Below are 23009 nucleotides of genomic sequence, written 5' to 3' on the forward strand. Positions count from 1 at the left end.
CGGATGTAGACCAGGGGACTGAGGTGCCATGACCAGCCACTACCTGCCTTCCACTTTGGCCAGCCACAGACACCCGCGGGGACCCAAGACTCCGGGACCCAGGAGCCTGTAACGCGGCCGCCCATTGGCTCAGCTTGGCACTGCTAGGCCGGGGCACTTCCAAAGGCTTGGAGGATTGGCTGAAGCTCCGGGCGCCGCGGCCAATTGGCGGATAGGATCGCTTTCTAGGGGGCGGGTTCCGCCTGGGCCCCGCCTCTTTCTGCGGCCCTCTTCGCTCCACATCCGGTTTCGTCCGCCGTGCGCCTGGAGGTGCCTCGGCTTCGTCTTTCTTTTCTGCTGCACCGGGTGGGTTGCTGCTGCCTGCGTAGCATTTGAAGGGGCGAGGGGTTAGAGGTCAATTTTGAATTTTGAGGTTTTTCACGAATTTGGGGACCCAGAATAGGATTGCCAACTTTTAATTTTGCGTAACCGTTTTAAAAGAAAGCTCAACTACTTATCTTCACCAAAGTTTCATCAGAGATTTTACCATCAAAAAACAAAAGAAAGAAAAAAAAAGCGCAAGGGCTATAATCTGAGAGTAAGGAACAGGTCTTTAAAGCGAATACCTTTAACTTAAAGGGGGGAAAAAAAAGTCATTAAATTGTTCTCGTTTTCTGATTTGACTGGAGACAAGTAAAGACGACCCCATATCACTAATTGTCAGCCCTGCATTGGGCACCACTAATTTAGCTACATTATAGGGCACTGGCAGACGGGCATTTGGTCCCCAGGAACGTTCTGTCGTGTCAGAACTATGGGTCTTCCCTGCAACATTCAAATAATTAAAATAATAGCTAACGGTTGCTACGTATTAAATGCTTCTCATCCATAGTCTGAATTACTTCAACCCAGACCATACAATGTGTTGGTACCATTAGCTCTGAATTACAGATGAGAACATCAGGGCATAGAAAGTTGCTGTGATTTGTCCAGGGTCGACCAGTAAATGCTGAAGAGTTGATTCAAACCCAGCCTGAACTCTTACAGTCATTCAGACCATTCTTAAAATAAGCGTTTAAATATGCCTCTGCCTCAGACTCTTTATTCATCAACTTTTAAGTTTTAGAGATTGAGCTGAGAGAGGACTGTAGCTACCTTTTTGACACACCACTATTGTTCCTGGGATAGGACAGGAAGTGTTGATGTTCCTTTTCGAAACCCAAACAAATCGAAATTTGTTTGATTTTACAAATGTTTGATTTTGGCTTATTTTAGGATCTTGAAAATGTGCTTTTGCTTATTCAAGTGTTATTATGTAAAGTTGTTAATTTTTTTTTTCTTTGATCCCTTAAGCTGTAAAATAGGGACAGGAAAGCAGAATCAGTTACTTAAAAAGAAAGTCTCCTTTGACCCTGCTTTCCCCAGTGGGAAGATGAAGTTCCCCCACTGACAACTTTAGTAATCTTATTTAATGTCCCAAAGACATTAGAACATAGGATTCTCTCTGATCCTAACTTCTTTGAAACAAGTCCTAAATCTAGGCCCATTTGAAAAAGAGCCTTTTTCCTCACTTGCCTAACTCTTTGAACTTGGTGAATAATAGTGGGACTCCCAGTAACAATCTGTCATGTAAATTAGGCTTCTGAAATATTAAGAGGAATGTCCTCCAGGTTCTGCCACTATCAGAGACTGGTATGACAAAAAAATTTTTTTTTAATTGCAAAATGCAAACCCCACTTCCTCTCCTCAAAACAGAGACTCATGTAAATAGAGTGAAGAGATTATTATTAATGTGGTGGCACTGTTTTCCTAGAAGGCTTAAGTCATCATCACCCAGGACTGAAGATCTCCCCATTTTCAAAACAGATGCGATCATATTTCAGGTAGCTGGAAACCAATTTGGAGTAGGTTTAATATAGCCTTATTACCATTTATTTCTTGCTTGAGTGACTCTATAATAGAGGTGTAAACATGATATAACATACAAGGAACATTTGCAAAGAGGATTTCAAAGAGGTACTTACTGAGTTTTAAAGAGGAAATAGGCTTAAGCTTAAAGGTCATAATTAAAATCTTTCTAGGGAGACCATAGTGTTCAGTGGTAAGATTAAAAACCACATTACTGAAAGGTAGCCTGCAGCATTCAACCCATTCAATTGGTATTAAACTGGTAACTGATGAAATAAGCATTCTGAGTTGAATTTTAATTCTAATGTGCTTGGCAAAGCCGAATTGCAGTGCACTTTATCTGTTTGGTTATAAAATCAGAATGCACTATGCTATTAAAAATGTGTCCTTATTCACTTGTATTAATCATTAATTTTGAAGTACACTAAACTCTTACTATACTGAGGATGGCCACCTGAACAATTTCATTCGCTACATCAAAACCCTTCTAGTAGGTACTTAGTGTTCTCATTTTACAGGTGAGGAAGTTGAAGGTCAAAGAGGTTAGATAGCTTGCCTAAGTGCCAAAGCCAGGGTTTGAATATAGTGCCCAGTGAGAACTTTGACATAATATTGCTTCCATTCAGAGGAAGAACTTTCCATCCCTTTGTCCATTCTCCCCTGACTACATCAAATAGACTTGCATCTCGGAATGTGACTTCCCATATACAGGTATACAGTTGACCCTTGAACAACATGGGTTTGAACTGCAAGGGTCCACTTATACATGGATTTTTTTCACTAAATATGTACCGCAGTACTATATGATCCGCAGTTGGTTGAATCTGCAGGTACATAACCACAGATGCGGAGGGCTGACTGTAAGATTATACTTGGATTTTCTTCTGTGTGGCGGACCAGCACCCAGAAACCCTTAGTTGTTAAGGGTCAGCCATACTTTTAATAAACAATATTTTCCAACTCTCGGAGTTGCTTTTCTTGAAAAGGTGGGAATAAGGAGACACAACATGAAAATACATTCTCCTCTGGCATAGTAGAAAGGTGGATCCAGGAACCTTTCACTTTACAAATGGAATCCTTAGCTTGGCTATTGCTAATCCAGTCATTGTCAGTGTATACCAGAGATGGGCAAACTAAAGCCAGTGGGCCAAGTCCAGCCCCCTGCTCATTTTTGCACAGTTCAAGAACTAGGAATGGTTGGAAAAAACATCAAGTGAAGAATTATGATTTGTGACATGTGAAAATTACGTGGAACTCCTCAATGGTAAGAAATGCCCCTCCCACCCTGATGCAGGGTGCTCATAGTCGGGGAGGCTGTGCACGTGTGGGGGTCAGAGGTTAGTGGGAAACCTCTATATATTCGGCTAAATTTTGCTGTGAACCTAAAACTTCTCTAAGAAACAAAGCCTATTAAAATATATATGAAGTTCAAATTCAACGTTCATAAGTAATGTTTTATTGGAACACAGCCACACCCATTTATTTATATCTTATCTACGGCTGTTTTCACCCTACAAGGATAGAGTTGAGTAGTTGAGACAAGATGACTTGAGAAACCTAAAATATTTACCGTCTTGGCCTTTACAGAAAAAGTTTTCCCATCTCTCATATAGATTAAGATCCTGGTTGGAGTGATGCCCGTGGAGTCAAACTTCAGGCTTCATAGTACCCTTTGCACCTCTTACTAGATGTGAGGCTTTTGACAAGTGACCTAACCTTGCTAACCTCAGTTTACTGAGGCAAGAATACAACCCTTATAGGACTATTTTAAAGATTAAATGAGTTAATACACATAAAGCACCAAATCCATGTTAGTATTATTTATTTTGATTTTTGAGAATTTCACATTCCTCATACGGCCTTTCCTTTTAGAATCTGTTTATATTTTCTCTCAACTATTTGAAATATACTTTCTCTATGTGAGTGTTATATTTGTCTGATCAGGAGTCAGCTCCTTGTCTACCAGAAGCTCTCACATGACATGGTTATGTTGATTGTTCCTATTTTACCCTCCAGTTTGTACTTTTTGATCAAAATTAGCTCCTGAAGAGTAGTTATCTTATTACTTCCTCTGTCTTCCAGATGCAAAACTGCCAGCATGGCAAGTCAAGAACGAATCTGTCTTTTCCAATGCCAGATTTCTTGGTGGCATATATGCATTTTCTTTCCAGAGGACATTGATTCAGACATTTTGCCATTCCCCAGTTCTTAGAAAGTGACAACTTACCATATCTTACATAAAATCACTCTGAGTAACTTAACAAAGAATGTAGTTGAGTGACTATTCTGAAGATTTTCAAAGATTCTTATTCAGCAGAAAAAAATGTAAACACTGTTAGCCAAGAATTTCTGGATAGGTTGGAATTCCAGAGACCAAAAAGGTGCCCGTTCATAAGCTACATAATTAGGTTCTATTATTTTAGTAAAAGATATTTAGATTCAGCTAACATTTGTTGAGCAGCTATGATGCACTATATCTTTTTTGGGATTTATGTCCTTTCCTCTCCACACTGTTGCCAGCTTTAGAGACCAAGTCAATGAGCCAGACTTCGGACTTTTAAAGTTCTTCAACCCTACTAACTGGTCACTTTGGGCAAATAATTTTCTTTTTCTTTTTTTCTTTTTTGGCCACGCCGCGCAGCTTGCGGGATCCTAGTTCCCTGACCAGGGTTAGAACCCAGGCCCCTCGCAGTGGAAGCACCAAGTCCTAACCAATGGACCACCAGGGCATTTCCTATTTTTCTGAGATTATTTTCTAACTTGTAAAATAGGAATAATAATAATAGCTGACTGAGTAGTTGTGGGAATCAAATAAGGTAACCCATGGAAATCATTTAGTCACTGTGAGTGAAACGTGATACTTTTCTTTCCTTCTTTACCTGTCAACCCCATAAAATGCATTTACAAGCAATTCCCATTTCAGCTCTATCCTGTAAAAATTAAAAGAATTATCTTTCCACCTGCTAAATTTTAGGATCTCAGCTTCTTAAGGTCAGAGCAAAAGCTAGCTACCTCCTTTATCTCATGTAGATGGGTGTGCTATCGAAGTGGCCCCTGTGTTTGCTGGCTGTTCGCAATGTGTCCTTGGTAATTAAAAAGGGTCTTCTCTGAAATTTATACTGGGAGTTGGAAAGAGCTCACAAATTTGTCTTTGCCTCTAGGTATCTTGTTTCTGTTCATCACCAGTTTTTCATAGTTTGGGTAAAATCTCATAAATATGGCCAGAACCAGGGTGAGGCAATGAGGACACAAAATTTAAGGAGACACTTTTAGGGTCGTGCAAGATCTTAACACTAATACGTTTTTCTTCTTATCTGCTAGATCATGAAAAAGTTTGGCCTTATTTTAAAATAAAGTACTCATTATACACAGGGTATGGCCAATTGTCTTAGGTACGCAAGAGGGAGGGTTTAGAATGGGAAAGAAAACGTTAGCATTACCCTGGTCAATTTTTATTAAACTCCTTTGAAATAAGTGGAGTTTAAATGCCCATTCCTCACGGATTCTTGATGCAGAGAAGAGACCGCACAGGATGTTGTGAGTTCAAAGCAAGGGGTACTTTTCAGGTGTTTTTTGTTTGTTTTTTGTTGTTTTGGTTTTTGCTTTTTGTTCTTTCCCCACTCCTGCTACGGCTTCTGAATCTGGGGCTATGTCTCTGCAGGTTGAATTATCCTAGCTGCCGTCCTGGATCACTCCCCCTCTACCTCGCTGCCGCCCTGTTGCTCCAAAGATGAATTTAGGGCAAGAGGGGAGAGCCGGAGCGCCGCTGTCCTTGGAGTCTGCAGCGGCGGCAGCAAGCCACACGGCCGCGACTGTGAGCGTTGGTCGCTGTGCAGACGCCAGGAGAGCATGACTGATGATGCGACCAGGACCTTGGGGAAAGGTGAGTCCTCTTGACAGCTGTCCGCGGGCTGGGGGCGCCCCGTGGCTGGATGTTGGCTCTGGTGAGGCGGCTGCCGGCCTTGGCCTCCAGACCAGCGTGGCGAGGAGGGACAGGGTTCCTCGCACAAAAGCCACGTGCAAAAAAAAGGTGTCTTCTCTGGGACACGGGAGGCGGAGCGCCCGTGGCCCTCTTGGGGTCCTGGGGAGGCGAGTGAGCCCCTCTCCCCTCTGGGCTAATCCGCCTCCCTGTATCCCCCTCCGCCCGCAGGGAGCGCCCCCCCAGGGCCTGTCCCAGAGGGCCTGATCCGCCTCTACAGCATGAGGTTCTGCCCCTACGCGCACAGGACGCGCCTGGTCCTCCGGGCCAAAGGCATCAGGTGAGAAGCGGGGTGGGGGGGCCCATAGGCGTGTGGGAACGTCTAATATCTGGGGAGCCCTGTTCAGATTTCAGAGGCTCTCTGTGCCTTTCTTCTGAGGCAAAGTCAATAAATGGTTAGCAAAGGACAGGTTCTTGACAGTGCCGTCCTGAAATGCAGAGACAGGCCTGTGCAGGAAACTTTTAGGACAACTCAGAGTAAACTGAATGATGGCTCTGGTGAGCTGCTTCCTCCCCTAAAGCTTGTGAAGAAAGGCACCACGGAGGCTACCGAGGCCTTCCCTGACTGCTGCATCCAATGTAAACCCCACCCCAGGCATCTTCAGGTCAATTCTGTTCTCTTCATTGCGCTTGCAATGTTTTCTTATTTGTTTATCCGTCTCTCCTTTACATCCCCCAGCCCCACTTCCACTGCCTCTCCCCCTCCCCCAACACACATAGAAACACACACTCACGCACACACAAATGTAAGTTCTTGAAGGTAGGGACTTGTCTCTCTTATTCATGGGCCAGAAGAGAGCCTGGCACGTAGTAGGTGCTTAAAACTATTCTTTGAATGAATGAACAAATAGTTCCAAACAGTGAAATAGAAGGAACTGCTATCAAAGAGGTATCCTGAAGGTACCCACACACCTGATAAATAGGTACACACCCGTCCAGAAGGAATTTTGCAAGACGAGCTCCTGCAAGGGACATCTGGATTTGGAAGGCAGAGCAACTTTGCTGGAATGTGGACGGCTGGATGGAGCCAGCTCAAAGCCAAGGTGTTGAGAAGTATTACTCCAGCCTCTTGACTCTGGCCTGGGAGAATCGGTAGTTCGGGAGTTTAGGATTCATGTTAAAGAGATGCAGAGACTAATACAGAGACATTTTAAAGAAAATTATGTAATTCTGCTCTGTGGAGTTTCTATGGCTTATATTTCCAGGTTCTTCCCTCTTGCTCAATTCTACTTGGCCTTAAGGTTACTTTTTTTTTTTTTTAAGAAAAATAACAATTGATGTTTTACCCCCAGTGATGAAGTGGCAGCTTAGGAACTGATGTAAATACTTCTTTGGGGCAGGGTTTCTCACCCTTGGCACTGTTGACGTTCGGAGCTGGATAGTTCTTTGCTCTGTGCGTTTGGTGAGGGCAGGAGCTATCCTGTGCACTGCTGGATGTCTAACGGCGTCCCTGGCCTCTACCCGTTAGATGGCAGTAGAATCCCCCTCCCTCCAGTTGTGGCAAACGAAAAATGTCTCCAGATATCAGATTTGTACTTTCAAACTTTAAAATGTACTGAAATCTATGGTGCCATGGTTAAGCTTGTGAGCTCTGAGTCAGACTGCCTGGCCTCCCATCTCGGCTCTGCTACTTCTTAGTGGGTGATATTGGGCAGGAGATTGAACCACAAGGAGGCTTATTTCTCATAGGGGCTGTGTTAAATGTTTTCTTTCCCTCCCCTCCGTTGCTCCTCATCATGATTCCCTGATTCACTGGGGAATCATGAGGAGCTAATGGGATAAGGCATCGAAAACATCTAACACATCTTACTGCAGGAATGAAGACAGTGATGTTGTTATGTATTTTTCTTTGTACAAACCTAAATTAAAAAAAAAAACTTATTGCAAATTTTAATTTTATAGGTTGATTGCTTCTGCTTTCAAGATGAGTGTCTGCCTGCCTAAGCCTTTCATTTTTGTTCTGTCCTGTTTTCCCTTTGCTTTGTAAGACATGAAGTTATCAACATTAACCTGAGAAACAAGCCTGAGTGGTACTTTACAAAGCACCCTTTTGGCCAAATTCCTGTCCTGGAGAACAGCAAAGGTCAACTGATCTATGAATCTGTCATTGCTTGTGAGTACCTGGATGACGCTTTTCCTGGAAGGAAGCTGTATCCATATGACTCTTATGAGCGAGCTCGCCAAAAGATGTTATTGGAGCTATTCTATAAGGTATATCCAATTTTTGTTTAAAGCCACTTACACTCTGTTTTACTTTGTATGTCTTTCCCAAACTCCAATCCATTTTAAAAGTCAAATCGTTGGTGAAATCGATATGTTTTAATACATATGTGTGCCTTAGGAGGATAACTGGTGTGGAATTATAGTAAAGCTGTGACCTCTGATATTAAAGGTTAAAGGCTTAGCCGATAGGTACTTTTCCATTTGAACTAGCAGTCTCAAGAGTTACGGTTATGGTATAGTTATGACTGTGTAACTTGAGACAGGCATATTGAAAGAATTGAAAACTGGTGATACTTTAAAGGAACCATTTCCAAGATCCCAGGTTAAAAAAAAAAAAAATAGCGGTGTGAAAAAGGTAATGCACAGAAGGAGATTGTCCTTTATGGGGAACAAGAGTGCCAAGCATCCAGGAAATGTGTAGAAGAGAGAAAAGGGGGCACCTGCTGATAGTGGGAGAGAATATGGTGGAGAAATTTTAAGACAGTTCTCTTTGAAAAGAAACAAAAATAACTCAATGATATTACTAGCTGATGTCTGTTGAGCACTTGTGACATGCCAAGCACTGTTCTAACTACCTTATAAAGGTTAACTCGTTTAATCCTCACCACTGCCCTTTAAAGTGGGTACTATTATTGCTCCATTCCTCAGATGAGGACACTGAGGCTTAGAGAGGGTAAGTGCCCTACCCAAGATTGTACAGCATGGAAATAGCTGACCAAGTAAGGAGCACCGGAGAGCCCCCTCTAAAGCACCTTGTTTACCAGGGTGCTGTGACAAGTGGATTCCTGAAACCACAGAGGTGGCCCTCAGAGGGAGCTGGGGAGCCTGGATGTGGGTGTTGGCCTGTTCAGCTGGAGTGACAAAGCTCTGGCTGCATTCTTAGGCGGAGCAGGAGCCCTCAGACTTCTCCACTAAGAACCTGTGTCCTCTGATCAGGTCCCACATTTGACCAAGGAGTGTCTGGTAACATTGAGATGTGGGAGAGGATGCGCTGATCTGAAGCTAGCCCTGCGTCAGGAGTTCTGCAACCTGGAAGAGGTACAAAACGGGCCCCCCTCCTGGCCAGATGCAGTGGAAGAAGTGATGCAGGTCCCCAGCCTGGTCACCCTGGCACCCTCCACTTTCACAGACTTATTCTTTTCCTGCCAGACTTTGATAAGTTCAGTTACTAGGCATCTGATTTTAACTTGTGGGTACTTGCCCTCTGCTAACGTGCTCTGGAACTTTTCTTGGAAATCTGGCAAGGAGTGAGGGAGGGCATGTGATGAATTTCATCCTTTCCCAGAATCACCACATTCCTTAAGCATCTCTGCACGGATCCTCTAGCTTCTGCCACTGAGTCCAAGGTCTATGTTGCTTAGAGATTGTGTTCGGCTGCTAGTAAAAGGGACCTAACCACTGTAAATTTGTCCTATAAGGATTTATTCTTTCACACACATACACACACACGCACACACACAGAGGTAAGGTAGTACAGGGCTGTTTTGATGCCTTCTTCATGAAGTTACCAGCGACTGAGGCTTTTTCTCTCTTCCTGTTTCTTATTTTTGGTGCAAGGCTTATATCCTCAAAATAACAAGATAGCTGCTAGAACTGCAGCCATCACATCCAAGTCCAGGTCACAGAAAGGACAACAGAAAGGAAAAAATGGCAAAAGGCCATACTACTTTAAAGGCTTTTCTAAAAGTCCTACCCCATGACTACTTAAATCTCATTGGCCAGAACTTAGTTGTAGAGTCATAAGTATCTGCAGGGGAGCCTGGGAAATTTAGTCTTTTAGCTGGGAACACCCTGCATAAAATCAGAGTTCTATAATCAAGAAAGAAGGGGAAAGTGTCTATGGGTAAGCAAGGAGCAATGACTGTTACCAGATCCTCCATTAATCTGGCAGTAATGGGGAATTCTCTGGTGGTCCAGTGGTTAGGGCTCTGCACTCTCACTGCTGAGGGCCTGGGTTCAATCCCTGGTTGGGGAACTAAGATCCCACCAGCCCTGTGGCGAGGCCAAAAAAAAAAAAATCCAGCAGTAATAGGGCTACTTACCCTGTACATCTAGAATAACCTGGAAGGCGGTTCTTTGACTTCCTTAATCTTTGTTCCAGAAACTGATAAATTCCCCCTATGGGTGGGTTGTAATTCTTTTGGCAGCCAGAGAATGCTATTTTTATCCCCTTAAGGGAAGACTGATTACTAATATGCTTCCATTTGACCTTTGTTAAGTGGAAGCAGTTCAATTTATTTACAATTCCAGCTGCCTATCTTAGATTTATACCGTTGCAGTATTTCTGGATGATGAATAGTCATGTGTAAGAAATGTCAGCCTTTGGTCCTGAGAACACAGACTGTGGTCTTGACTCCAAGGAGGCAACTAACTAGGATGAGGTAGACTCTTGGATCCTAGACTTGGCTTTACTAGACTACAGAACCTTTGGCAAGTTTCTGGTCCTCTCTGTGCCTTGGTTTCCACATTTATAGAATGAGGGAGTGTTTTAAAACAGAGAGTTTCTGGGTTCTACAGAGGGACCACTGAGTAGGGGAGGTCTGGTGGGTGGTTCCAGATCCTGCTTCAGCCAGACCAGCCCTGCTCTTATCACCGAATTTAACAAGACATCCAATAAGGTCGAATTTGGAGAGGGAGGGGGACCTCTGCTTTCAAAAAGAAGTTTGAAAGCTCTTGCCCATAGAGAATGTTTAAGGTCTTTATTTCAAAGATTAGCTGAACTGATTTTATAATGTCTGGTTACCTTTTTACAGTTCATTGCTGGGCCAGGGAAAGGAGCTGGGAAACAAAACCCTTTAAATTCAGAGATAATTAAAAACACGTTTTGAACTGTGTGTTCCTCCTACTCTGTGTTTGGATGATGGATGAACTTTGAAAATTACAGATTGCTAAAGAAACGTATAATATTATGACGGAGGCACAGTTCTTTAGTTGGGTTCTTCCAGGGGAAGTGAACCTGCATTTTTATGCCAGGCATGATGCTACAGGTGCTTTGCATAATCCTCTCATTTAGTCTTGCCAACAACTCTGTCAGATCTAATAAATAGCATCAGTGAAAGCTACCTAAACCAGGGCTAGTTTAAGGACCACTCAGTATTCAGCATTGTTCTACCAGATTTGAATGTAGCTTTTGTCCCCTAAAATGTTAGCAGGAATTATAACTACATCAAAGGTAATATCAGAATCTGAAACATGCCCACTGAGCTTGAATTATTTGATTCATTCCTCTCAATACCAGTATATTGACTCTAGGAGATTCTAGTGAAATTGAAACTTGTCAGAATAACTCTAATAGAGATGGTCCCTCTCTGTTAATAGAGATGACGTGTACAATTTTTTCCCATGGTTTTGTACAATCAGGATTTTCTGTGAGTTGAAAATATCTTAAATATCCTTGGGCTTTCTGAGTGATAAACAACTCGAGACCGATGTATAATTTTCTGCCACATTATCCTCAAGCGAACGGCTCAGTTTAACTTTTGCAGCCTTACACTCTGACATTTTCTTCTTTTGAAATAAATGCCCTGTTTGACCTTTAAATTTTTCTTTAAAAAAAGTTTCATCGAAATTAAAGGCTTATTGTGCTTGTTATATAACCATATTTTTCTATGTTATTTTTACAATTCTTTGAGATACATTACTGCTGTTTTTCTTTCTAACCAGCAGGCTCCCCACTTGCTTTCCTGTTCTGAACATTTTCCTGAGTTTTGAAAACTGCCGGGCTGCCCTTCTCTAACCACACGTTCTGTCTTCAAACCAATTTGCTAGTCTTTACTGAATCATTAATCTCAGCAGCATAATTTTTTTAAGCTTTAGTTTTTTAATCTTTATTGCTGACTTTCATTTCAAAATAGCACCTGATCCCACCTTTCTTTTATCTTTGTGGATTGGAATGTTGGCAGAACCTTTCAGCTGTTCTTTTTTCGGGTGGCAGTGCCTTCATTCTAAATATTTTCATTATGGAAGTAATCCAATCAAGTCCAAGTGCAGTGAAGGACAGGATTCAGCCAGATTACAGTTACTCCCCATCTCTTCCCAACCCTCCCAGTTATAGGCAACTACTAATTTACTTTCTTTCTCTATGGATTTACCTGTTTTGGACATTTCATATACATGGAATCATTTAACGTTAGCCTTCCATGTGCTTCTTTCACTTAGTGTAACGTTTTCAAGTTTCATCCTTTATTCCTTTATATGGCTTAGTAGTATTTCATTGTACGGATACACCAATCTTGTTTATCCACGCATCAGTTGATGGATACTTGGGTTGTTTCCACTTTTTGGCTCTTATGAATTGTGTTGATGTGAACATTCGTGTATGAGATTTTGGCTCGGACATATGTTGTCAGTTCTCTTGGATTTGTTAGCTAATTTAGCGTGCCCACCTACGTGCCATTGTTTGGTTGTAATCACCATTCCGCCACACTAGGGAACTGGTTATCTTCTAGTCACCGTGGCTACTTGAGCAGTTTTAGTGCTGCTAGTTTGGTAACTTAATTCATTGTCCAATTCTGACAGCTGCTTTCTCGGTAAACTAATATTTGCTGTATTTCTTTTAATAAACTTCCTCTAATACCTTCTCCCACCATGTAAACAATAGAATAATAGTTCTTCTTGTTATTTAAAAATTAATTTTACTCATCTTTGATTATAAAGTAATACTTGTTCATTAGAGAAAGTTTGGAAAATACAGAAAAATATAGAAACTAAGAAAAGAAATTCATAATCCCACTACCCAGAAACAACCACTGTTATTATTTTTTTCTCTCCTTTTCTTATGTATATTATTATGTAGTTGAAATTGTACTGTATATAGAACTTGGTTACCATTATGACATAAGGATTTTCCCCATATTTTAATAAACTCTATAAATGCTTATTTATGGGTATAAGGGTGTTTATTAGAGCAGCCTTATTTGTTATGGTGAAAAATTATAAACCTTAATGTACATTAGATAGGGAATGGTTAAATGAAGGCTTCTCTGGTGGCGCAGTTGTTTAGAATCCGCCTGCCAATGCAGGGGCCACGGGTTCGAGCCCTGGTCCAGGAAGATCCCACATGCCACGGAGCAACTAAAGCCATGCGCCACAACTACTGAGCCTGTGCTCTAGAGCCCGCAAGCCAGAACTACTGAAGCCCACGTGCCTAGAGCCTGTGCTCTGCAACAAGAGAAGCCACCGCAATGAGAAGCCTGCGCTCGCTGCAACTAGAGAAAAGCCCGCACACAGCAACAAAGACCTAACGCAGCCAAAAATAAAATAAATAGAATTCTAAAAATTTATTTAAAAAAAAGAATGAGGTAGATCCATGTGTACTGAGATGAAAAGATTGCCTAGAAATATTAAATGAATTACACAGTAATACAAGTGATATGATCCAATTTTGTAGAAGAAAACAAAACTTAACTATATATGTGTGTGTATATATATATATATATATATACCTGTAAATAAACGCCTGGAAAAATATCTGGACATTTTTCAGACACACATCAGACTCCTACTGGTGACTACTACTGGGAAGGGGATTAGCACTGGGAAGGGGATTAGCACTGGGGTGGGAAAGAAAAGTGGTTAAGAGCAGGGATAGGAAGAGAGAGTCTTTACCTTTTATACTGCTTTCTGTGTTTGAATTTTTTTTAAATAATGAGAATGTATTTCTCTATTAGATGTGTAATTATTAAAGATGGAAAAAAATCACTTTTCATTCTGCATAATCTGCCATATGTATAAGCCATAGTTATTTATCCAGCAACACTCAGAGTTATTTAGTTTGTTTCAGTTGCTTATCTTTGTGAATGATGCTGCCAGGAACAGCAGCTTCTTTGCATAAAAATCCTTTTCTCTATTTTAGCATATGTCCTTAGGCCGTACTTCCAGGAATGGAGTTACCAGATCAAAGGGTATGACCACTTTAGAGGCTGGAGCTGGATGTTGCTAAATTGCTTCCTCCAAGACATGTGCTGTATACCCCCCACCCTCAGTGTGTGGAAAATGCCCTTTGTATCATCCGCTTTTCACTGTCGGGAGATTTCATTTAAAAAGATATTTGCCTGTTTTGAGAAACAGTAGTTTCTCATTGTTGATTTAATGTATATTTCTTTGATTGCTAGTGAGGTGGTAGATTTTCCCCCAAAGTATTCCATCTCTTCGTGTTTTATTTATGAAAATGGTCTACTACCCATCTGTTTGTCAAGGTCTTACTGATTTTCCTTGTTGATTTGTTTTTTTAGAGTTCCTTATATATAAAGGATATTGGCTTGTTTTTGAGGCACGTTTTTTGGTTTTGTTTTAACTTTTTGTCTTTGTTTTGTACATATATAAATATAACATTATTGTTCTATAAGTCTTTCCTGTTGTGATTTCTTCTGATGCTTTTATACATAGGAAATCCTCTCCTCCTTCAGAGATTTGATATTCATTTATATTTTCATCCACCACCCATCACTTTAAAGATATTTGACTTGTCAAGACTTACCCGACTAGCTTTTCCCCCCTACTATCTTACAAATATATTTTGACAAAAGAATTAAGCCCATGAAAAGGATTCCAGGATAGAATTTTCAGGGTGGTCCTTTGATCCCCCCAAATGTTGACAGGTTGCATTCCAAATCTTCACAGGGAGCTCCAGGTTGTAAGTGGTGATCAGCAGGAGGGGCGTGTTCTGCACAGACCCTACTTCTCAGGCTTCTTTCTAGAGAAGTGGTTTTATCTGTACTCTAAGTTTGTTCTATACCCTTGGTTTGTTTTAAAGGGAATCAGTTCATCTTCGTTAGCTCAGCCTCAGCTATAGTATGTCAGTGTAGCAGGGACCTGAAATTTGAAATCTTGAGAATCTCCCCCTTGTCTTATATGAACTTAAAAGATTTCTGCCCTGGAGTTGAGTACTTTGCTTCTGCTTCTGGATAAGGGCCTGCATTGCTGATGTACCGGCAGGTGGCTTTGTGTATTTTATTGGGGGAGGGGGGTCTGCTTCATTTTTTTTTTTAAATAAATTGCTATTTTATTTTTTAAATTTATTATTTATTTATTTACTTATTTATGGCTGCACTGGGTCTTCGTTGCTGCATGGGGGCTTTCTCTAGTTGCGGCAAGCGGGGGCTACTCTTCATTGTGGTGCGTGGGCTTCTCACTGCGGTGGCTTCTCTTGTTGTGGAGCACGGGCTCTAGGCACGCGGGCTTCAGTAGTTGTGGCACGCGGGCTCAGTAGTTATGGTGCACGGGCTCAGTTGCTCCGCGGCATGTGGGATCTTCCCGGACCAGGGCTCGAACCCGTGTCCCCTGCGTTGGCAGGCAGATTCTTAACCACTGTGCCACCAGGGAAGTCCCAGTTCTGCTTCTTAAGAACTATTTCCATCAAGAAGAACCTCTTTCTTCCTCCTCCAACCAGGACAGCAGCACCTGCTGAGAGCCACCAGGCTGTCCTGGTTAGAGGTCCGGGATTTGTCGGCTGTGGTGTAAATGACCACGTGTAGGGCAGGTGGCCAAGTCAAGGTCTAAAGTGCAGTTATTGAAGCTGCACTTGAGAGTCCAAGATTGTAGACTGAAGCTTTTTAGAATGCCTGGTTTGAGGAAGTCTGGGCTTCGCTTCTCTTTACAATATTGCTCCTTAAAAAATTTTTGCAGATTTCCTTTTCCTCCTTGTTGAACCTCCTGGCGGGGAAGCCCCGGCCAGTGAGCCTCACCACGATGGCCACGAGGGAGAGCCCCGCGCGCTTCTTCCTCCTACGTGCGCTCTAGCGCGAACCTCCTTTCGTCCGCCTGGGGGAGCCCAAGAGGCCTTCGCAGTAGATGAGTGACCCTTCCAGGCTTTTCAAGTTCGGGGTGGAAGTAGCGATACTCACGTCTCACCAAGCAGTCCCTCCCTCTTGATTTGCATGCTCACTCCTAATCCCTTGTCACATCTAAAAGCAAGAAAAGGATCTGTAGTCATTTTTCAGTGAACTGGAGAACAGAAAAGTTTTAAAAATAGAGTTTTCTACTATTCCAGAACATCAAACGGCTTTCCCTAAAATATCTCAGTTCTTAATCTGAATTGAAGATGTGTTAACACTTTAAGGAAACCTGAGGGCTTGAAGCTAGAGGCTCAGTTTCCTCCCCAGGCCATGCATGGCCTTGTGGGGATGTCTAGGGCCTTGGTGGAAAAGTGTCTTCTCTAAGCAGGCCATCTTGCCTTGCTTGACGATACCAAGGACAATAGTTCTGAGAGTGAGGGAGTCCATCATGAGAAAAGCTATTCAACATTAAGAATGGCCAATATCATTATATGTGGCAGATGGGTGACAGGAATAACTCAAAACAGAGTTTTCTAAAATGACATTGGATATTAACATAAGCACCGCTAAGTGGGTCGAGGTATAGCCACAGCTTCCTGTTCTGTTTCTGATGACAGAACACTTAGGAACGATAAGACATTGGACATTGAGACTGTCGGTTTATTTTACTTCTGAGTATCTGAAAAATTGTCAGAGCAGCTAATTGGCTGTAAGCAAGGGACTTAGTTTAAACTGAGAACACAGAAGAACTATTTTAAGTCAAGTTGCCTGAAGACCTTCTTATCCATGGAATGAAACAAGAAGGAGAGAATTTTGAAAAGCTCTTTTGCCATGATTGTGTCACACCTCTTGGTTAGTTAGGTGCTCTGGCAGAGCCCCTGACAGAGAGACTGAGAAAGAGGAAAATTGAGCGGGAATTTCTCACAGGGACGCTCAGAGCTGGGCCAGTCCTTGGATGTAGAGGGAAAGAGGCTTTCAGAGTTTGCTGATTCTAAGCTTTTTGCTGCTACTTAAATTTTAAGAACAGGCAAAGAATTCACAAGAGACTTGGGGAAGCCTCTGTGATTAGAGTCATCATACATACATATTTGAAGTTGAATGACACAGGGTTGACACTAGTCTGGGACTTAGGAGAATGGTGTTTTTGTCTCAGCTCTGGCACTAACCAGAGAGACCTCTTACTTCCCTGGGATGGAGTTTCCTCCTCTGTAAGCGAGAGTCTCTTGTGCTTCCACACAGGAGACAAGAATCAGCTCACCAGCATGTTTTCCTCTCCACTTGAACTGCCAGGAAACTCAAGTCAAATCCAAAGGTTTATTTATTAAAGAACTCTGCAGGAGCCTAGGCTTGATATCTTGAGACCATTTTCCTTCCTTATTTTGACCTTCTGTTCTAACTTTTATTTTCCCTGATCTTAGCAGTTATTATTTTTCATATTTAGTATTTTAGTGTACACGTTTTTGTACACTGCAGCTCTAATCCTTTGTGTAATGAGCATGGTATAAATAAATGGAAAAATGGAAGGGGAGTCACACTAGATGAATCCCAGTAACCCTTCCAGTACTGAAGTTCTGTGATTCTAAGGGGACAAGTCATTTCACATGTCCGGAAAGTCTCAGGTTTGCAGAGGAGGGAGCTCTCCTATTGAAGATCCTAAAGATGGTAATAAACCTCCAAGGAGGCCTGGCCAGGTTGTGCTCCTGGGTCACTGCAATGTGTCTGTAGGGGAGCCAGCACTCTGTGCTGGTTTATAGGAAGACTGCTTTTCTATTGGGATTTTTTGACTTGCTCTATATGAAATCTGGTGGAGAAATGCCTGTTTGAGGCAGGGCTCAAGAATCTACAGCTGTATCAAGAACTCCAAGGAATTTTGATGTCACACTTGGATTAAAGAAAGTCTGAGGGAATGCGTAAATGTATTTCATGGGCGAGGGAGAGGCTGGCAGAAGATAATTGATGCCTCATTCATTTCATCCATGTACTTATCTTGGCTTTTTATTGTACCAAGCACCTTGATAAGGCTTAAATTGCTTTATGAGTGTTTATATAAAAATTGATTGTATCTATAAGATCATAAATATTCAAAGGCATACTCCTACTCTGAGTAAATGAAAAGCTTGAAAAATATATACTAAATAAATATCAATTACTAAGCAGTTATTCATTTTCAAAATATCTCATCACTTTACCAAAGGACTCATCATGGGTTCTAGTAAATGTCCATATGTGGTCTGTTTTGACAAGGACTTTCTCAAGAGTACCTCTGCTCTGTAAAGCAGAAGAGTTATATAGAAGTTGCAGAGTCGATCAGTTTAGATTCAGTTCTCATTTGTGCCATGAAAGGCCAATAAGAAGCTGGAGGTATACGTTTCAAAGCCAGTGATAAAAGTTTGGGTGATTACTATCTGTTCCTGAACATAAAGAAGGTTTGGGGCTTTCTGGAATCCATAAAAACTGAACAATTTGTTCCTTTCCCCTGTAAATCAGGACTTATTTACACATGGCTGAAAATAGCCTCTGTTTTGAGTTTTCATTGGCCAGATTCTTCCACTTTAGTACCGTCCTGTGAGTTTCTTTGAACAAAGTGATGCCACCTAACATTTTTTCAGACTTTCAGGACACTAGTCAGGGGGGTCTCCTCTATGCCATACTGGGAGGTAATGGAAACATAGACTTTAGGGCACCAAGATTTGCTTTCTCCTCTGAGAAGCATGGCAGGTGGAGGATCCCATTGATCTTTTCTATTGGGGAAGGATTTGCTTTCTGTAGATGTAACCTCTGTGGGGGGGGGTCTCTGTGCTTTCTTATCACGAGAGCTCACGTTTATTCATGCATGATTCCGTCACTCCTCACCATAACCTCTGAGGAGGGCACTAACATTACCACCATTATACAGATGAGAAAAATGAGGCTTGGAGGAGGAGGTGGGTAAGTTGCCCTGGGTTCCATGTTGAATGAGAGGTAGAGCCCAAGGTAGGACCAGGTCTGCTGGTACCAGAGCTCATTCTTTCTTTTTTTTTTTTTGGTAAATTTATTTATTTGTTTATTTTTGGCTGCATTGGGTCTTCGTTGCTGCGCATGGGTTTTCTCTAGTTGCAGCAAGCCGGGGCTACTCTTCGTTGTGGTGCACGGGCTTCTCATTGCGTTGGCTTCTCTTGTTGCGGAGCATGGCTCTAGGCACGTGGGCTTCAGTAGTTGTGGCATGTGGGCTCAATAGTTGTGGCGCGCGGGCTCTAGAGCGCAGGCTCAGTAGTTGTGGAGCACGGGCTTAGTTGCTCTGCGGCACGTGGGATCTTCCTGGACCAGGACTTGAACCCGTGTCCCCTGCATTAGCAGGCAGATTCTTAACCACTGCGCTACCAGGGAAGTCCCCAGAACTCATTCTTAACTTCAGCCCTAGACTACATCATAGAGGCAACAAGCTGTCCTGGAGTACGAAGAATCAAGCCTGAGAGATAGAGATAGAAAGTTTGAAATCTAGATAAAGGACACAGGAATCTAGATCTATACCTACTGGGAAGTATTTAGTTCATTATGCTTTTCGTGGGTCAAAGAGAGCCTTTTGCTTGATTTAACTAGGTAACTGGTGTCATACTTTTCTCTATGGGAAGAACTGGCCCAGCAAAAACCTCTGCTAAGCACTGTTGCTTTTTAAATTCTCAAGTACCTTTTCCCCGCCACTGTCTTTGGCTATCTCTCTGTCAAGAGTTTATCTGTTTTCTTGATGATTCATCTATCCAAGTTGATTTGTCCCATTTGGGAATGCGGAATTTTATTTTAATGTAAAAAGTTGATAGTGTTGAGTGGCCAATACGTGTGAAGTTCAAAGAGCTCAAATAAGCAAAGAAAATATGATAGAAAGACAATGTTGGGATTTGAGCGAGCCCATTAGATAGCCCTGCTCTTCCCTGCCTTAGTTTTGAATTGATTGAGAAACAAGGCAAAAGAGGAAGATGTGTGGAGACTGTGGTATCCCCTTTTTTACAGATAAAGTGGACCCTGGAGAATGGGAGTCACAACTGCAACAAGTGGGGTTCCTAATGTGTCCCCTCCCTCCCAGTAACGGGCAGTGATGGTCAGGGGCAGGGCCCCCTCTCCAGGGGCTGAGCTCATCCCTGGAAAGCTTAGCACAGGGAAGAACCTGTTCTAGGCTGAGAAGGAGTGGCTGGGCTGGGCTGTCCTTCGAAATCCTCCAGTCAGATGAGCTGCACGAATGCCCCAGGGTTGAAAGGAGGGCAGGACTGAGCATGGCCAGGAGTCCAACCCTAAAGGAGGTGGAAGAAACCTCAGGAAAAGGGAAGACGCATTCACCTAACAAAATGGAAGGAGAATCAAAGTCTTGGTTCTCCTTCTTTGGGAATTAATTTGGTATTTGTACTTAGTGTCTATAAATACGTTAGCATATAGGTAAATTAACTTGCTTTTGCTCTGTTTAAACTTTCAGATTCTTGGCTATCAGAACACCATCTTCTTCGGTGGAGACTGTATATCCATGATTGATTACCTCTTTTGGCCCTGGTTTGAGCGGCTGGATGTATATGGAATAGCTGAGTAAGACATTTAACTGTGTGGTTGTGGATTCCTAGGGTCGCCCTAGTGCTTGAAATGGTCTGTGTGCCATTTGTCCTTCTCTGGACATGTGACACATGTGAATGTGAAACACAGTCGGGTTTTAAACTATGTGTTTCCTTGTTCAAAATGCATCTGTGCTCTTATGCCACTAACTGTGGACCCAAACTTTACCCATATTTCTGCTGATAAGACTGTGTCCGAAAGCCTCCTGCCATGCTACGGAGCCCGCTGTCCTCAACACCCACCCAGCACAGGCCGGTGGTGAACGCAGAAGCAGAGGAAGGGTCTCAGTCACAGGGTTTTGGCGCCTTGTCTGCAGCTCCCTCGGTGGCCCTCCACCTGGTCCTGCTGTGTCACCCAGCGGACCCCACACACCTTACTCACACCTTAGTTCCCCAAGGAACCTTTCCCCAGATAGGCATACCCTTCAAAAAATAAATGATTTTTAAAGTAATATATGCTTGATGGTATACAAACAAACAAAATGGCCAGCCATACGCCATGGGAGTGTAGGGATGTTTAAAGTAGAAGAAATTGCCTGGTAGACTCAGGGAGGCTGCATAGGAGCCCTGGGCAGAGCATGTGCTTTGTTCCCACGATGCTCACAGGAGAGGTTGAACTTGTGCTGGCTCTGCTCTCACGCCAGCCGGTTGCATGGTGGGTGCCGGCCACTCTGGTGTTTGGGAATCCAGTCCTGCCGAGGTCTCCTTCATAATGCACACACTTGAGTCTACCCAGGAAGCATCTCCTGTGCGTCCCACTTAGGGAAGTTAAGATATAACAAACTTGGATATTTTAAACCATGTCACACCCTAAACTTTACAAAAACCTGTCTCTTCTGGGAACAGAGTGTTGAACCACAGATTAGGAACCCTCACGTCTTCTCCTGGATTTTACACTAACAAGTTTATTGCCTGGGCAAGTCACTTTACAGATCCTAGACCTAAACATCCCGATCGGTCTTTGAAAGGACCCAGTCAGCTCCATTATTTCCAGGTTTAATGATTGTTTTACTCATTGCTTTCCAAAAAAAGTGTTTTTGGAAACTACTTGTCTTTATTTTTTTCCAACCTCCTAAAGTAAAATCTGAGAACGACAGAAGGATGTGTCTTTCAGGGGGTTGTCTTTTTGTTGGCAAACAGTGAAGCACAGATACCTTATTTCCCCAGAGCACTCAGTCCACAAGCATTTTAACTGCAGGGTTAAAAGCAACAACTTTTGCAATTCTAAAGCACACACAGCCGTTCCAAGAATTAGATTTTCCTCCAGTAAGTGATTGTGCTCAGTTGATAGTAAGGGAACTGAGATACCTTTATTGCCCCAGTAAATCCATTTCTTATAGCTTGTAAGTCTAAAAAGTGATCCGTGTCCCCTTTGCCCTTTAGCTGTGCTAACGATTCTCTCCTGTCCTGCAGCTGTGTGAACCACACCCCCGCGCTCCGCCTCTGGATCGCAGCCATGAAGCAGGACCCCACAGTATGTGCTCTGCTCATAGATAAGAACATCTTCCTCGGCTTCTTGAATCTCTATTTTCAGAACAACCCCGATGCCTTTGACTATGGCCTAAGTTGCTGAGCCTTGCAGCCTACCCACTCACCACCCAGAATTCCCAAGCATGTCGTGATTCTGCATCAGCACTTGTTCTGGTGGGGCAGTCAATCTCTGTTCATTTTCTTTGAGGTTCCCAATAAACATGGAGACGGAATCATTTCTGATAATCATTTGTATGGCTCCTCTAGCCCACAGCGTCCAGTGATTCTCTAGAAATCTCAGTGCTAATGTCCAGGGACGTTTTGAGAGCCTGTGTGCCTCCCAGTTCCATGGTTATCGACCCAGTTTGACCTCCAGGTTGTTGGTGCTGATGTTGAGGTTCAAGGCCGCCCCATCACTGATGCTTGTCACTACAGATGGGGCCCTCCACAACTTCCTGGTGAGAGAGATGAGAGGGAAGAAAATGCTTCAGGTCCAAATACTCTCCATTTGGCAAATGAAAGCTGCAGTCCCTGTGGGTGTGCATGAGTTTCATTCTCCCTCAAACTTTGGCCGTGGGCCCGGGAGACACCAAGGGTCCTGTGACTGAAAGAATTCCAAAGCAGGAAATGAAACACCCATTATCACCCTGGACTACCGACGTCAGAATATCACCGGTGCTGTCAGGGGCTCAGGATGGCTCACAAAATGTTCTATAGCCAGCATCCTGCCTTAAAAAAGTACACACATCCCAAACCCAGTCAGAGGTAAAGGTCATTCTGTTGGATTTGCGTCACAGACGCTTTCAATTCATCCCAACACATGCCTCTGGTTGCCTGTTGTGTACCAAGCCTGGGCTGTGTGGGTGATAAAGATGACAAAGATGACAAAGACACAGGAGCCCCTGATCTCTCCACTCATCTTGGTTGAGATTTTAAACCTAGAGCTTTCGGAGCTGCTTGTCTTGCAGTGGAAATGCTTCTCTTTTTAAAAAAATTATTTTTAATTGAAGTATAGTTGGTTTACAGTGTTGTGTTCATTTCAGGTGTACAGCAAAGTGATTCAGTTCTACATGTATATATTCTTTTTCAGATTCTTTTCCG

General features: G+C 42.8%; 1 protein-coding gene across 1 annotated transcript; it reads left to right on the forward strand.

Moving 5' to 3' along the window:
• The first annotated feature begins 62 nt into the window (after window positions 1-62).
• LOC137767443 (glutathione S-transferase omega-2-like) lies at window positions 63-22973 on the forward strand. Its single transcript, XM_068548511.1, has 7 exons — window positions 63-345; window positions 5549-5770; window positions 6038-6146; window positions 7855-8077; window positions 9026-9127; window positions 20309-20415; window positions 21852-22973. Exons 2-7 carry the CDS (start codon window positions 5737-5739, stop codon window positions 22009-22011), a joined length of 735 nt encoding a protein of 244 aa, XP_068404612.1. The 5' UTR covers window positions 63-345; window positions 5549-5736; the 3' UTR covers window positions 22012-22973.
• Window positions 22974-23009: the final 36 nt, after the last annotated feature.

Source organism: Eschrichtius robustus, chromosome 7, assembly GCF_028021215.1.
Source record: "Eschrichtius robustus isolate mEscRob2 chromosome 7, mEscRob2.pri, whole genome shotgun sequence".
In the NCBI taxonomy this organism is placed as follows: Eukaryota; Metazoa; Chordata; class Mammalia; order Artiodactyla; family Eschrichtiidae; genus Eschrichtius; species Eschrichtius robustus.